Source organism: Buteo buteo, chromosome Z (genome assembly GCF_964188355.1).
Source record: "Buteo buteo chromosome Z, bButBut1.hap1.1, whole genome shotgun sequence".
Lineage (NCBI taxonomy): Eukaryota > Metazoa > Chordata > Aves > Accipitriformes > Accipitridae > Buteo > Buteo buteo.
The window spans coordinates 80,591,707-80,609,689 of NC_134204.1; the positions used below are offsets into that span (position 1 = coordinate 80,591,707).

Sequence of the window (17,983 nt, forward strand, 5' to 3'; positions counted from 1 at the left end):
TGAGAACTATCTCTGTAGGCTTCTTTCTGTTTTCCTTCCAGCTTACTGAAACTTCTTTTCCTTAAAGTTACTTTGATAAAGACTCCACTGCTTTAATATATAATTTTCATTGTGACTTTCATTGCTGCAATTAAGTGGCTAATTGAACAGTTTATTATGTGTATGCCTAATTGCTTCTGCAAGAGGTTAACTGTGAAAGGCATAGAAAATTAACACACAAAATGTTGCCTGTGTTACCTTTTACTGAGTAAAGCCTCAGAGATTTTGTTTGCTTTGATGTTTACAGGCAATGAAGCTCCTGAAGATGTTTTAATATGAAAATTCCTTTGATAGTGAATCTTAGATGTCAACTACAGTGTAATATGACACAATTTAAAAAAAAAATTCCATGAAACATAACCACAGAAAATATATTTGGGGTATATAGAGCTGCAATTTGGAGTTTTTGGATTGTCTTTAATAAAAATAGAGCAAAATTAATACAAACTCTCAGAATACCTCCAAAAGGTTTCTCACAGAATAAATAGACATTTCATCTGCCTTTGCTATTTATAATAATGCATGGGCTTTAGAACAGCTCTTATGCAAAAAAATATTGAAGTACTGGTCATATGGAAGGGTGTTTCCAGATTTCCCTGGACTCTGCACCAAGTGAAATGGAAAGCAGCAGAGTGTAAGATCAAATCTAACAAACTAGAAAAATATAAACTTGTCAAGTGTATCTTCAGAGTTATCAATTGTTTTTAAAAAATTGGAGTTTTAATATAATTGTATTATTATTATTAAAATAATGTAATTATGTGTTATGTGTTTTCTGTATACTTTCCCACTTTCTTGTCACCCCAGTGGTAAAAAAACAAATAGCTTATTTGAATAGTCTCTGTTGACTAGTAGAGCCTGTACAATACTGCTCTTACAAAGGAACATTTCTTGTGTTGACCTTCTTCTTCTCTGTGTTTAAACTATTATCCTTCCCTATTTCTTTACCACTTCTGAAATTTACCTCTTTCCCCTTTCTAAATGATACTCACATCCCTCCTGTAATCTGCTTGATTACAGGCCCTGTACATTTTTGGTCTGGTCCTGTTCTTTAATGTTATTTTCTTCCATACTGAAGGGAGACCTTGATGTTAATGATGGAGGCAAATATTCTTTATCTTTCTAAAACTGAGTGCTGACCCAAGAAGGTGTCTGTATTAGTTATGATGGGCAAGGCTGTGTACTAGTGATCTTGAAGAATTTCACCAGTCTAAATAGTGGTATTTGAAAGGCTATATAGGCAGCTTTCCTTTTATTACACATAACTGTTCCATAAGCTTTCGGTTTACCAAAGTTATTCATACCCTATTTGAATTTTTACTACCTCCATTAACTTTAACATGTGTTTTTTCCACACAGGATTTACCAATTCTGAACGCATGTGCGACAAAGAGTTCATAATACGCAGAGCGGCCACGAATCGTGTCCTAAATGTTTTGCGCCACTGGGTCTCCAAGCATTCTCAGGTATTCTCCTGTTGCACTGGTCTCTCCATCTGTAATATGTCTACATTCTCCCTATTTCAGCAGTGCTGCTGTATAGTGTTGCAGAGGTCAAACAGCCTGTAAAGTCAGTGCTGTAAAGATAACATGGAAAATTAGCTTGTAAAACCACACTGTTAAGCATGTGAAGAATCCTTCATCTAGCCTTGCAAAGCTGTCCTCAAAATATCCAGTTACAACATTGCTCCTGGTAAGATTGTGTGTGAGTGCTTTATTGTTGTAATGTGTGTTGAAATACACAATGAGAAGTTTGGATTAATCTTTCACATTGTCACCGTTCATGCTACAGGCAGCTTGGTTCAGTTACTTTGACTGTGTTAAAATACTTGTGTTTGCATAGAGATATTTATTTATTTGTTGTAAATCACATAAGGAAAGAGTCACCATTCCTTCATCTTGGTCCCTCTACCACCATGACAGGATTGTGGGTCTGATATGTAATCATAAAACTGTGCTGGCAGAGGAGGGAAAAAAAGAAATCTGAGTAGCTAGTAGAATTTCCAAGATAGAAATATGCTTTAAGTTGCCAGGTGAGACAAATGTTGGAAGGTTTTGGCATGCATATAGAAGACTACCAGGAAAATTTTTAAAAGAAACAAAGGAGGGAAGGACAGAAAGAGGGATGGAGAGAAAGAGGGAAGGAAGGAAAGAAAGAAGAAAGGAGGGAAAGAGAAGGAGTGAGAGCACTTTGGAAGCAAATGAAAGGGTTTTATACACCTTGGATAGATGGTACTTCATGGCAGTTATAGACTGCTTTGTCACTATGTGCTAATAATCAAGAACACTTGATCTAAAAAGGGTTTCTTGCACAGGTAACTGCAGCAATGTCAAACTGTCCTATGTCAAACTCAATTCCCTTTTTTTCCATGTAGTGGGTTTAATTTTCATAGAGGTTAAGTTTGCTAGAGAATGAAGTCAGTAAGAAATCTGTAAGTGGGAAAATCGGTTGTGTTTGAAAAGCTGAACAGCCCAGAGAAGATTAATAAAACCTCTCTTGGTATCATGGGAATGATGAAACATTTTGAGTTATTGGAAACAACCTATGTACACCAATTTTTCTTTGACTACTTGTTAAATGAAAATCATTGCATGGCAAAATCTTGAGCTGTAACGGGAACAGCAGAAGTCTGTTACTATTGTTCTCTGTTACAGTAGTGTACTTGCTTACTGTGTCCCTGCCACAGTCCATATTAACTAACTGCTATGAGTTGAGTTGACCTTCTATACTAATTAAAAGATGGTTAATTAATGTGATTGTGAAAATGTTAGGAGTCATCAGACTTTTGTCTACATTAAGCAAACTTCTATAACTAGTTAGACTGAAGTTTATGTTTCAGAACTGATCCTGAGTTGTGATGATTCTCTATCATAAACACAAAGTAACCGTGAAGAGCACAAGCATACTCTGTCATTGTAGCAATTTACGAAAAATATACTTCTCTCCTTAAAAATACAAGTGTTCTGTTTCCATTTCAGAAGTACCCATGATATGCAAAAATGTAATATTGTCCTGAATACTTTTGCACCTACTTTTGCACAATGTTTACAGTTAGTATTCTTTGAAAAATATTAAGAGGACAAAGATAATGAGTAATAGTTCAACATGGTGCATTTTTGAAGTGGAAGCTATTACCTGGACTCCACTGCCTTTTATTTTTTTCCATGGCAAGGGTGGCAGATTTTAATTCTCTAGCTCTCTTAATCCAGTGTTCCAATATAGCAAATATTTTAAAATGCAGGGGCTTTGGCACAGAAAGTAACGAACGCTACTGCAATAGAGCATGTAATCAGCTTTTTGTGTTGTTTACTTGTGATACTAGGGAGACAGAAAGGACAGAAGACCTAAGCTAACCAGAAATGACTGACTAGTTTCTGCCAAAAAAAAAATGGGACAGGATTTGAGGAAGACAAGTGAAGAATTACTATCTGGCCAAATAGTATGAAATGTTGGCAGTAAAGATGTATGTCTCCTGGGAGAGCAGTAGCTCAGAGCCTCGTTTTACAATAACAACACAAACTGCAAGCCAGAGAACCCTTAGCCACCAGTGTCTGGTGAAGAAATGCTTATTAGATTTCCAAAATGATAAAACAATATAAGCATTAAAATTCTACGGGATCATCAGACCTGCCAAAAACTTTATTACATTGTAAGGTATTTGCATCATTCTCTGGCCACTTAGTACATTTGAGACATCCTTCACCTTCATCATCAGCCAAGGGCAGGTTTTGTTCTCTTAAAAAAAAAAAAAGTTAACAAAATAAGTTGATATTTGCAAAGATAAATGTGAAATTCAGTATACTTTGCTTGTACTGTTTTCTCTCCATTTGGCTTTGAATTTTCTTTTGCTGCAAAAACTCCCAGCACCAAATAGGCAATTTCCGTCCTCTGTGGGAGAAGCTTCTCCCACTGTCTGGTGTCTACTGGTGTTCTCCTTGTGATGTGCCTGAGATCCTTGTGGTCATTGCTAGCCTGCACCACTATAAAAGGTGACCTACCATGCACATTTTTTCTGCCAGAATGCCATTTCCTTATTACTAGATGCAAAGAGAAGTAAAGACATTAGATGGGTAAACTGTGGGGCTTTCTTTAGTTCCCTTTTTAGGGTGCAAGATGCTACTACAGACATGCTTAGTGTTGCAGCATGTGAATAACTTTGCAGCATAATAACTCTGTCTTGGTGCTCTCTGATCCACCAGTGACAGTCAATTCTCTGCAAGTTATTTGTCTGCCTAAATTATTGTGCTGATTTATTTCACTCTAGTGCCCAGAGCACATGAGGTACTGCACAGCCCTATGAGAGTGTGCTGTGTTCAGAAATGTGTGCAACATAAAGAGACTAATGTACAACCATCTGTTAAAAATGCTCTTACATATATCATCCCACTTAGTTATTCCCTATACTCCATGCCTCCCTCTGGATCCCTTTGGGTTGCTTCAGTGTGCTGCTCTCAAGTGTATAGCAGCATGGGTCATGGTTAGTGCATGAACCAAGGGACGGACGAATTATCCAAACAAATGGTTCAGAGCCTTGTGTTTCCTCACTTTTCTCTAGCAAATCCTTGGCCAGGGTCTTTCCTCTGCTGGGCTATGGAATGAATTAGCTTCCTACAGTATCTTGCAACTGTGTCAAAATCACAGTTGTGGATGGTTTAGGGTTGTTTCTTAAAGCATGTGGTTTTTTAAATTTATCTGAGTGTAGACAGTATTTAATATGTAAACTTATCTGTGGTGAGAAAACAGAATCATTAAAATTAACAATTCAGCCTATTCAGTGAGGATGTGCTTTCATAAAGCAGTTTTGTTATCTTGAAATCATACTAAACAATGCTTAGAAAAAGGATTCATTATTTTTAAAACTTGGGTCATACACTGTAGGAGCCTTACTTAAATTCCAAGTAAATATATAGCCATAATGCCAGATCTGCAGCCCTTTCAGGAGGGCAGAATGAACTAATCAATGTCTCCAGGAGCTCCCAAGGCACAGATAAAAATTTGGAAAAAAACATCCTCACATAATGTGACACATATTTTTTGTTTTTACCACACTGAGCAAGAGGAATCATACCTGTATTGCTCATCAGCCAAAACTAGCACACCGTGAAAGGTGGCTCATTTAGCTTTATCCAGGTTTCTTTATTTACATTTTTGTTCTTTTCATTCCCTATCCCTCATCTTTTTTCCCCTACTCTTCTGTCTCTTTTTCATTCAGCCACCTACAAGCCAACAAAGCTTTCTTTTTGCCCAAAATAACACCGGAATGTTCATGTTTACATTTCATTTTTAAACTGTAATTGAGAGGAACAGCGTAGGATTGTCCCGTTGTAAACAATGAAAACACAAATGACAAGGCAGACAGTCATTGCGAAGACAAGAGTGTTGATGGGAACAGAGAGGGCTCACGAGGATAAAACTCCCACTGAATCCTGCAGAGGTGGAAAAATAGGAAGGGAAAAGGAGGCCAAGAGGAGAAACTCTTGGTATGATTTTCTTTATCCTAGTGAGGTCTTGCCTCATTTTCTTTAACAATACTTCTCTGTCTTTTATCTAAACACTTCATGTTACAAAATCAAGCCTATTCTGCTTCTGTGGCAAGCAGATTGAAATGGAACTTGTCCAAGGAGAAAGCTTTGCATCTGTTGATGAAGAAAGAGAGGCTGGCTTCTCCAGACTTCCCAGTTCTGAATGACAGCTGGGTGCTTGTTCCTGTTGGCTTCTTTGAAGATCTCAGCTGCAATGAATTGGCAAATCTTAACTCTCTTACAAATTAGGTGGCTGCCAGACAGTGTCAGTGAGTTATGAAGTTACCACAAGACCTGGGGAGCAGACCATGGCTTGAATTTTGAGAGTATAGGTCATGATTACGTGCCTGATGTCAGTCTTGCTCCAGCTGTGAAATAATCTACTGCAAGTAATTTTCTCACTCATACTGACAAAGCTGTGTTGTGTTTTCAACAGAAGGTTTTGCATATGTAGTCACTGATAGCACTTAGGGATTATGGAGGACACCTGTATATAGAGAATTGTCCAAGCAAAGATGATTTCAGTTAGTTAAAAATAGTTTTAGTGCACATGAATTGGCCAATTCCATTTTTTTACATTGGAATAAAAAATAAGATAAAAATTCCTTTATATGAGCCCCGCTTGGCTCGTGTTTAAAGGCATAAATAAGGAATATGATGCCTGGCAAAGTTATGGCAAGTTTATTGTAGAAATATGAACAAATTACACTTACTCCACACTTACTGTATGATATCAAGATGTGCTGTATTTTAACTACACTTCAAATAAACCCCTAGGATCTGTGGCCTCTGCCTTCAAACAGCAAAGAAATTTCTGGGGTTCTTTCTGAAATAAACAAACGTCATGATAACAAATTGTGAACTGAAGAAACAGAGAGGCTGCCTGAGAGAGAGGCAGAGCAAGGGAACCCTGAGTGAGCCTTCCAGCATGCTGTTGGTCACTTAGTGAAGAAATCCAGTTTGCATAAACTTTGGCCCTTTGCAGAATACAGTTATGCCTTGAATAGTAATGCACTTAATTGGTGCTATGCTCTGTCCAACCATCGCAGAAGCCTAAATGCTTGCTGTACCATGACCCTTCAGGGAATGTGAGTCACCCCCAGAACAGCAGCCAAGCTTGCAGTCAGTCAAACTAATTAGTGGTACTCTGCACCCACTTCTGTTGGAGCATGACAGGTCCTTCTTCACTGAGGTCTTTCTGCAAAGCTCTTGAATGTACTACATCCCAGGACTTGGAGGCAGGGATGTCACATTTCTTATCTGTCCTGACCGCTTTAATCTGACAATACATAATGGCTAGATTCTTCTTCCAAGGTTTCTTTGTACTACGGGGGTTACACAGTGCTTAGATAAGGAGAGGTTTGTATTGTATGTGCTGAGAATTACTCAGTCATGCTATTAACATAGCTTGTACTTTTAACCTGATTGTATTCCATCAGGAGTGACAGGCTAATGCTGATACTGTAGAATCGGGACTGGCAGTCTTCCCACAAACGATGACTGTCTCTTTGCACTTGAAACTAAGTAGAAGATAAAGCTGTTGTCCTTTGCTTGCTTCTTGAAGTAAGCCAGAATTCACTTCAAGTTCAGGGATGAATTTTCCTGATAGCCAGTTATAATATCTTTTATTTCTGCCTTCCACATGCATAAATGTTTTGTTGCAGGTGAATTTATTCACACACAATTGTATATGATAGTTGAAGCGTGCTTTTATACTGGAAAATTAAATATTGTTGTAGAGGACTGCAACACTGGAGTAAGTTCAGTTAACTCTGATAGAGTGTGATCTGCTGTGTACAAGATTAAGAGTCAGTCCACTGATGACACTGAAATAATTATCTGTTTACACTTTGGCATGAGAGCAGACCCATCTATTGAAACATATTTCAAAATTCCTTGTAAACAATCTTTTAATAGATCTCTCTCCCCTCCCTCCCTTCCTTCCTTCCTTCCTTCCTTCCTTCCTTCCTTCCTTCCTTCCTTCCTTCCTTCCTTCCTTCCTTCCTTCCTTCCTTCCTTCCTTCCGTGTTTTCTCTAGTCCTTATCACTGATGTACTCAAATATAAATTAGGTTCTCAGGTTTTAGCTCCCTTTTATTTGTCTGGGTTATTCAATGTTTCTTCACATTGTTTAAATGAAGAATGTTTCCTCTCACTTAGGAAGATTTATAGAAAGAGGGGAGGAAAAGATTTTGGGGTTTCACTGAGCCCATGTCAAAACTTGAAAGTTATCTTCACTGTATAAACCACTGATAGTAAATCTACATATTTCTAGTTGTACCTCACCAGCACAGCTAAATTTTCTTTTTCTTGCTTTCCACTGCCTCTGCTGCAGTTTCCTTTCTTCTGGCCCGTGATTCCAAATCCATCATCTCCTCCCCCCCATCCCCCCCCCCCTTTTTTTTTTAAATCAGCTGGAATAGGTTGCTTCTGAAGCACTTATACTGCAGCACAGTTTTCCTAGCTCCTCCTGGCAAGGGAATGTGCTTGCACTTTATAGAGAGAATGTTGCTGTCTAATTCTGTGCATGGCAGAGATCAACAGGCTGATTATGAGTCTACTTAAAATGTAATCATGCTGATGTTGGTGCTCTGTAGTTATAAAGGAGGCTTTTGCTTTCATAGTGCAGGTGAGTGACAGCAAAATTAATACACTTCTCTCTGTTGCTGCAGTCTTCTACTGCTAGAAACTTCATTAAGGGGTGCTGAACATGGTGCACAGTGCTTTTGATGGGTTGGGAACTTCATACATCCTGTTCTTACCCGAGGTGACTCCAGGGCAGACCTCCTACTTAACTCATCAGATGTCATTTTTTCTGTATCTGCACATTTCATAAGTGGCTTTGCAGTATAAATATTGAATAAATGGGGAAGAAATATCTTTTCCCATTAGTGACAGTAATGGACTTAAAATTTTAAATTTTGCTTGGAAATCTTACTTAATTTCTCTGCTTAAGTCAAATAAAAATCTGAATATGACCCACAAATCTTCAGGCTACTATGGACTCTACAATATATTAGAGGTATGTGCCCACTGTCACATTGAAATGTGCCTGCTGGAAAATTGAGCGGTTCTTGTCTGACCAACTGTATTCCTCCTGTGACACGTAAATTTCAACTAAAAGTCTCTTTGAACATTGGGGTAGTCTAACACACGCAGCAATTTAAATGTAACCCAGTATAGTGGGTTTACTCAAGCTTGCCAGCCTTCACTGCTGAGGATGGTGGCAGGGTCTCGTTGCCAGTCCTTCCAATGGCTGGAAGAAATAGTGAAACATATTAACAGGTGATACAACAGACAAAAATGTTACAAAAGTGGTATAAAATTATATCTAGAGATGTGATATACATGTATATAATATATCTAGAACTATATATAGCTACATATAGATCCATGTGTGCCTGTACTATAAATAGATATAATATACATACATAATATATTAATATATAATCGTATATAACACCCATAATACATATATATATATAATCTGCATGTATTTGTAGTTATTTATCTATAAATTATATTTGGAATTGGTTGCTAAATATTTTGGTGTTTGTATAATTCTCATGTTAACCTTTCTAGAGTTAAGTGTATGTACATGTTTAAGTGCAATGATTTCCCTAGGTTTTTTTGTATATTGCTCATCACACTATAATCTCAGTACCCCCTAGATCATGAACTTCAACAGAAAAACAGATTAGCACTCCAGTTTTCTTCTCAATCCCAACTTTTTTCATTTTTTTTTCTCCCCACATTATAAGAAGCAGCTGGCACATTGCTGTAAAAAAAAAAAAAGACCGCCTCCAGGCACAAGAAAGAGATTTGCGGCAGTAAGACAACAGCTGCAGAAATTGCATGGACATAGGGCCAGGTCTGCCTGTGGGAAGGCTGTACTGAGAAGCATCCTTGCAGTGGTCAGGCTGGCGTGGAGGTGTGACAGCAGACGGGACTGAAGGAGTCACACAAACCAATGCATCCTCTGTCTATAATCCCTAATCAGTCCCTGTCATCCACAGTAGTTTGGGCTGGCTATGCTGATAAAGACTTCTTGTTTTTCTGAGATTAGAGAACTGGATTTTTCTGCTGTGAAGTTTCTTCCAAAGCCACTGTAATTGAAGTAGAAGATAGCCCTAACCCTAGGAACTTAGTACTTAGATAGCTTGCCAACAATATGACTTTGCCCAGCAATTCCAGGACTACTGTCTTGTGGAGATTACTTAGCAAATGTGTTTTGCTGTTAATGTACAATGTATTAAGTCTCATTACTTATAAGAATTAGCTTGTAAGCCTGCAAAAACTGAAAATGCTTTGTTTTTGCTGAGTCTGATATTCACAGGTAAGGCTTCCCCATCCTATTCACAAATGAAATAACTTTTGAAAATATGGACTTTCTTGGTCATACATATAGTTGCAAGACTTCTTGAGAAAAAATACAGCGTAATTAAATAATTAACCAATTATGGTTTAAAAAACATAGTAGGAGATAAAATCCTGATCATGTTGTTGTGATCTGCCCATTTACAGTGGCAGGTGGAGAATTGTACCCAAAATGCTAAATGGGGATGTTAGATTTGTCAGCTCTTGGATACCTTTTCTGTTAATTTATATTTTTGTAGCACAACTAGCAAAGATGCCCAGCTTCTTTTATACAGTGTCCACCATCAAACTATAGAACAGGCAGTACTAATATTAATCACACTGGTTGCTTAAGCTTGTGCAGACTCAAGGTTTCTCCTTTAGCTAAATTTTGATAGTTTCCTATTCCAATTGTTGGGTGTTTTTAAATCACTGGAGCAAACAGTGCTCTCATGTAGTTTAGTTACATTCCTTGTGCTTTCACTAATTAGTCCCATTTCCATACCCTAAATAAATAAATCAAAATCTCTTGTCTTCTTTTGCAAACAGGCTAAAACAGTTCCTAAAGGAGGCATTTTGGACAATGGCGGTAGAAAATGTATTTTATAAAACAAACACAATGCAGTACCCAGAACTATTCTTTGTTTGGCTTTGAGGTATATGTCTGATACCCCATCCAAAGCCTAATACTGCATGGCTTCCTGTTCTCCAACATCCTCTAATATGGACAAATGTCACAAAAACCTAAGAGACAGATACTAATAGGTTTCAAAATACGAATTAGCTGTGGCCAAGGTGAGAAGACTTTTGAAGAATGAAAAGGGAATGCTTGGAGCAGGAGGGAAATGCCCAGGGCATTGCTGGCAGGCAACAGCAGTGTGTTTCTGAGCACTGACATTTTGAACAATAAGCTTTCTCAAAAAGTGCTATAAGCATGGCTGTGACACCACCTTCTTTAATGAACATTCATTTTCCTCCTCATCTTAAGTATTTCATCCCCTTTCTGAATTAAGCATCACTTTCCTTTCTGACTTTGGGTGTGCTCTGATGCTCTTGCATCCCCTCAAGTGAAACCCATGGTGTGAAGATGTGTGTTTTCACCACGAGTGGTTCTCCCCAGAGGCACCCATCTCCAGAAATCCTGTCAACTTAGGAGCTTTTCGCAACAGAAGGGGTTGTAGCTGGTTGTTTGGGAAAATGAAATGCACGGCTCTTGCACAGAGGTGCCAAATATTTCCCATTTTCAGTAACTTTGTGGCTTCTGTTCCCATGGAAACAAGCAGGGGCTTGCCACAAACATGGTCCTGCTTGCAAGTAACTCTAGGTTATCAAGGAAGATCTACGATGCACTGAAGGTTTCAGATTTAGTTTTCTTATCAAAATGCTAGCTTTAAGCTAAATACAAGCATTTTTGGAGTCTACTCCAAGACTTGCCTGTAAGCTCTGACCTTAAAGCTCATACATTTTTCTATTCTTTGGTTTTCTCCAATATCAGAGATAAACAGAACTGGTTGTTGTGTGTTCCTGTTCTTGAATTGCAGTCCTGTGTCAGATATCAGTCTGCTTCAGAAGTAATTAAAATGCTGAAGCTCTTAAGTGCAGTGCCAGAGAGCACTAGTCTGATTTATTGAGCTTATTAGGTTGAGTACTCCACTACGTGGAACAAAAAGCAGACCTTTCTGAAAGAGTGAGTATGAGATAAGAAATACCAGAGTGGGAGGCAGATAAACAGAGAAACTCAAGAAAAAAAGTGAAAAAAAAACCAGTGTCCGGCCTTGCTAGGCAGTGGTCTCAGTATTGTGATTAAACTTTTTTTCTGCTTTTGTGGTCATCACAGGAGAAGAGGGAGTCAGGCATTTTGTGGGTATTGCCGAGATGCGGTTCTTACTTCAGAAGAGAGACGTTAAGTAAGTGATTTGCCCATTTCCACACAGGAGATAAAGGTCAGAAAAGGAGATAAATTACAGCCTTTTGGGGCTCCTACTTTTATGGCCTGTTCACAACAGCTTTTCAAGTTTCTCTAAATATTTGCAAACCTAATGGCAAAAAAAAAAAAGGCAAAACTCACAAAAATATATCCTTTCAGTTATTTGATCAACATTGTTAAGACAAAAGGAAGTGTTTTCCTTTGTAGGATTTTGAGCTGAACAATGAGCTGAAAATGAACGTGTTAAATTTGCTGGAAGAAGTTTTGAGAGACCCTGACCTTCTGCCACAAGAAAGGAAAGCTACTGCAAATATACTGAGGTAAATACACTTCTAATAATTTAGTATGTTAAATATAGCATGTGAAATAGTAAGGGAATCATGTATCATAGAATTCACAGGGTTTGGGTTTTCTCCAGAGTATTTAATTTTGAAGGATTATGTAGTGTTTTATTAGTTATAAAACAGAGTGTGTTTCTAAGTTTCATTCATAAAAATACCTGTATTAGAAAATTTTGCAGCAGAACAGCTGGCAGCCATGGGTTCAGTCTTTATGGAGCAGGGAAAAATGCTGACCGGTAAAGCAACAAGACCACTCGGTTTGATAGCTTGAGGAACTTCTGTCTCGGTAATGAGCCATCCACTCTGCTACGCTTGTAAGAGGCTGATGATAGCCTAACATGTTATGACATCCTAAAAAGAGCATGCTTGTACCTTCCTTTGTGTTGACACTGTGTCCAAAGTTCTTTTGGTAGCTTACAGAGAGGAATTCTTTCTTAATTAATGCCAAGAAATAGAAGACATTTAAGCTTCTGCATAACCAGAACTATTTAAATTAGGCTTATAACACCTTATTTTGTTACTTAGGGTTGGTATTACAGAGTTGAGTGTCTAGACATGCCAAAAGACAAATCTTCATAAGCATTTATCAGTGAAAATAATTCCATCTACTAAGTGTGAATATTTTATAACCACTGATTTTCATGTAAATTGTTCTACATTACTAAGGAGCAGTAAATATTTCAATAGGCAGTGGTTAAAATAAGATAAGATGAAAAAACACAGATAAATCTATGATGTGCTTTGTTAGTATTTTTGTAAGTATTCTGCAGGAAAGCCAGTAAGGGTGCAATAAAGGCAGTGTGTCTGAATTTTCTAAGACCACTTGACAGGTTTCCCCATCAGATACTTACGTGAAAAACAACGAGGGGAAAGTTGTTCACTTGGGGGGAAAAAAGTCAAACAAAGGATAAGAAACAAAGGTAAGTTCTTAATAAAAGCACTTCATGTCAATGGGATCCTACTTAATTTTTACATAAATAAAAATAAACCTCCTTCCTAATAATACTGCACGTGCTATTACTTCAAGTAAAAATAATAAGTTTGTTTCATGTATTTCCTTGGAAGAAACAGCAAGCAAGGAGAGCAAAAAGGATTAGGATAATTGTTTTTATTAATATGTGTGACAGCAATGGTTCTGTCAGATGCTCACACTGGGAAAAATTACCTTAAGACCTTCAGCTTCTTAAGAAAATATGAGAAAATAAACCTGGATTGCCGTTTCATGGAAGAGTAATGGAATAGATTTATAGGAATTTAACATACAAGTTTGTTAGCAATTTCCTGTATACAGTTTCCAATTAGCCAATTTCCATTAGCTGTTGCATCCAAAAATGGGACCTTGGTAATTATGTGTAAACTGAGTTGCCCCCCATTTGCATCCTTTTACTGCTGTTCTATGAAATGGTAGGTAATTGTTTGCCCTCTTTTCCCTTCTATCACTTATTACCGTAGTATTTGAGCACACTGTATATACTAGTGAATACGGTTAATCAGATATTTTCACTAAACATTTTCCAGAATTTTTAAAAAATTCAGACTGAATTTTTGACCATTCTGTGAATTTTCACACTGTATTTTGTTTGGAAAAAAAAAGGGAAAAAAGTTAAATTCTGTAAGAAGTGAAAATTCTGCAGAAGTTAAATTTTTAACAACTGACAAATGGGGAAAAGAAAAAGCAAAAGGAAGGAGTAGTGAAATAAAACAATACTTGAAAATAAATTTTAGTAAAAATGTAAATACAAATGCACAGAAGTTGAACTAAAAGTTAATCAAAATTAACTCATTTGAAATATTTTGTAGAAACAGATTGCATTTTTAAAAACCTGTCTTTCATAGTCATTATCCTGACAGTATTTCTGGAAAGGATTATGGCACTTTACTTTACAAGCAGGCAAGTAAAGCACGAATAAAATGACCTGTCCAAGTTCTCAGTGGGAGTTTCTGTTGGAAACAGGTAGAGAATGAGGATTTCCTGAGATATGGTCCTCAGCCAAGCCATCTTTCATCAGGGTTTGCAGCTGTATGCCCTAATCCTGCCAGATTTTTCAAACAACATAGTCTGATTGTAGATTTGGTCATAGAGAGTCATAAGTACTTGGTTACATCCCACAAACAAGCACTGGAAAAAGAGCCGTTGGTGGCTCGGTGTGCAGAACTAGCCTTTTGACTGAATGGTGCATGGATGTCCTACTTTTCTTCAAAATGAGGCATGAACTTTAAGCCTTGGCTAACATTGGTTATCAGAAATTTCTTACTGCTTTTCAAGACTGGCCATGCTGTTAGCATATATGCATGCTGGACAATTTGTATGTGGACTATTTCAATACTATTTCAGTTTCAATTAAATTTCAATACAGTTTCAAAACTATTTCAACACTGAGTCCAGTAAGCATCAGTGACACAGTATTGCTGTCCCAAGGGTTTAAAAAACTACTACGTTCCATTTTCAGTAGCAATCATATTTCAGTAGCAGCTGAATTACTCCTATGTCTTATCCGTTTGTTTATTACATACACAAACTGCCCATAAACTTTCAGATAGAAGCTGTTGCATAAATACAACTTTCATAATTTAAACTGTTGTTAAGCTGCAGTCAGCAGGATATCAGGACATTGTCTCCAAGTTAAAAACGTTGTCGCATAAAACAAACTGTCCCAAAGTCTTATGCTGAGTGAAACTGCTGAGCAAAACTGTAATCTGAAGTGCTTGGGCTCATTCTCCAGCCACACAGGAGGCAGTTATTTGCCAGGCATGTCAAATTTGTTAACAGTCAGCTAGTAAGGAGAAATTAATTTCCCAGGAATGGGAACTGCTTTAGTAACCTTGTGAGAAAGAGTGTATTGGAGCAATTCTGATTTTGGACAAAAAATCATTCAGCTGGGGTGAAATACACAAAGGTGTTGTACATCTCACCCTTTCACTGAAAGGAGGACCTTATGTTCCTAAATCACCTTAGGAAGATGGGTTGTCTGGTAATTAAGAGTGGGTTCCAAGCTTTAAAAAAAGCACTGTAGTTACTCCTGGACATACACACTCTCAGCAAGGCTATATAGTTAACTGAGAAGAGGAAACTACAGGATTTAAGGACTAATTTGCAGTTGAATGTAGTTGTTTGTGTGTAACTGTATACTTGTGGTAGTGACACAGGGGTGCATGTTCCTTTACTCTTTCACAAGCCTTCATTTTTATTGCACATTATTAGAATAGGAATATTTATAAGCTTTAAAAAAACCTCATCAACTTGCTAGTCCTGAGCAGTGACCTGCTGTCCCGTGGAGATTGTGAACACACACTTCTGGCTGCCTCAGGAACCGTCTCAGCTACTGGGGCATCAAGCAGGAGTCCCTCTGGCCCTCCAGCTTCTCAGATTGTTAGTGGATTGAGAGGTGGAACCAACTCCAGACTGCTTTTTGAAAACTTAACTTTTTAATAATCAAAAATATAAAACCAAGCAATAGTTTCTATCAGGAGGGTTTAGCTTTTCTGGCAGGTTGAGAAGGTCCTTGCTCAATTCTGGAAGGAGAAGAGAGAGAAGCAGAAGAGACAATATCCATGTGCCTACATCCTGTCTGACAATACAATTGTATGATCCCAGTTGGCAACCAGGTTTCTAGTGCCAGAAGAACAAAGTTTTTTTTATATTCGCACCAAAACCAAATATACTGCTTCTGGTGCAAAAAGAGGACATGGTGACACAGAAATGGTTCTTTCGCTGACATTCTTGCCTGATGCCTCCCATGGTGCCGTGTCTGGTTGTGGAAGTAGGTCAAAGCAAACATTGAACATGCTCTTCCCTAAGCTGAGAGACTTCTATTACTTGTCTCTGAAGATTACTATTTATTGTAGTAGAGACAACCACAACTATCTTCCTCTTGACCAAGAACTGCTAATCTTTAAGCAATGCTTCCATACTGCACCAAGACGTTGTGAAGAGGCACCAGGTTCTACACCAGTGTATCTTTCGTATCATTGTTTTCTTTTTTTCTGCATCAGATTACATATTTTCTATCATTTGCCAACATGGCAGATTACAGTCAATGTTCTGAATGTTAGGAGAAGGCCTGTAATGGAATAAAATTATTTCTTGAGTTCCTTGAACCATCCATAGGTTATAATGACAGGGTGAGGGGAAAGGGATTTGTTCTCTGCAGTGACTTACAAAAAATTCTTTGGTGGGACCCACTGTGTCTAACTAAAGCACGTAACCATGAAACAAACTGTAGACAGCTAATGAAGCACTCCTTCCAAGGTAACTGCCTATCACAAAGGAGATTCTGTCCACCAAAACTGGCTAAAGTTAGGCACCCTGACTGTTCTTCCAGAGATCATAGAAGACACCTTCCTTTCTCAGACAATTACAGAACAGAGGCAGTGACTTGCAGAGGATGTGAATCCCACCCTGGATGTCCTAAAGGTATCTAGAGTCTTTCTTGTTGTAGAAATGTGTAGTGGTGCTCCCAGGTATTGTGTTCCTCTTTTGGTTCACGTACCAATGTCTGGTTTGGAGAAATGCTCCTCAGTCAATCACCACCACATACCCACCTCCTTGGAAAGATGTTATCTTTCTGGTTTTCTTCTAGATGGAGGGCTTTCATCTAATACTACTTAGAGGAGGAATATAAATTACCCCCCTAGAACTGAAGGGCTTTTTTACTGTTATTAGAAATGAATTTGTTTGAAGATTTTTGACAGCATATTTTTTATGTGAAAGCATAGATTTGTCATAACTGGAAGTTTTGATGAAACTTTGATTCAAAAGGTTTCTGTAGGACAGGATGAAAATGGGAAGCAGGGGTGAGTCAGTTGACATGCCCCTCATGAAAATAGTTATTCACCCAATTTCTAGGTGAGTGTTATAAAATAGGCTTTTTAGTTGTTCTGAAGAGGTGCTTGCTGTAGGCGTTTATAGCTAAAAGGCCTTGGCATATCAAAATGTGTAGTCTGTCAGAGTTCTGGTTTGCCAGTCAGCTCTCACTGTAGGTCTTGGCTTACCCACATTTCAGTTTTCGTAGTCTACTCTCAACTCTGAAAAGCAGAGGACTTCAGGGTGAGGTTAGGAAAAGCATCTCTTATCATAAATTCAATGTTCAAACACTTGTGAAAGAAAGTTCATGCTTTCTGAGCCTACGTATGGATATATTCCATGGATGGTCTCCTTGAAGGATATTGGGTACAAATGTCTCTTTTTACAAACAGACCCAGCCTTTGAGTGTATGCGTGCATATGTGCGTATAAATTTCTTGGAAAATCAGTCCCTTTGTTAGCAAAGATTAGAGGAGGAGGAAAGGTTGGTTGGTATTCCGAAGATATTATGGTCAGCTCTGGGAAAGACTCTGTACAGTATATGAATGGCAAGGAAAGTGTTTATGAGAGATACTGAGCTGCTTCATGCCTTCTTGAGTCATCAGACAGAACAGCTGGTATTTCTTGCATGAAGAGATTTTTGTTGAATGGACTGACAGGGTTTCTCTGCAGGGTAAAAAATCTTCTTTTTATTCAATATCTGTTCTGAAAGCTAGGCAAACCTACTGAAGTATGTTTTGCTTGACATTTTATCAGCCTTATTTACTAACCCCTGAAATCTAGGTAAAATTTAGTTGATGGTGAAGGAGGAAGGTACAAATTTCAGACTGAACAACAGTAAATAACTTTGATAAATAGTCCTAACTGGAGAAAAAAAAAGGTGGTTCAAGAAACAGTTCCTCTTTCTTCTTCCTCAGTATAAATGTAAATGAAATCCAGGGATATGTAGAGGTCAAAATTTGATGAATGACCAATTCCTGCCCTGTATGATCTCAC

General features: G+C 37.9%; 1 protein-coding gene across 2 annotated transcripts in view; it reads left to right on the plus strand.

Moving 5' to 3' along the window:
- The window catches only part of RASGRF2 (Ras protein specific guanine nucleotide releasing factor 2), a 133,124-nt gene that overhangs the window by 99,808 nt on the left and 15,333 nt on the right, over window positions 1-17,983 (plus strand). For both annotated transcript variants that reach the window (XM_075020263.1, XM_075020264.1), the window contains exons 18-19: window positions 1,399-1,505; window positions 12,051-12,163. In XM_075020263.1, coding sequence (XP_074876364.1) covers window positions 1,399-1,505; window positions 12,051-12,163 — 220 coding nt within the window. The remainder of the gene's footprint in view (window positions 1-1,398; window positions 1,506-12,050; window positions 12,164-17,983) is intronic.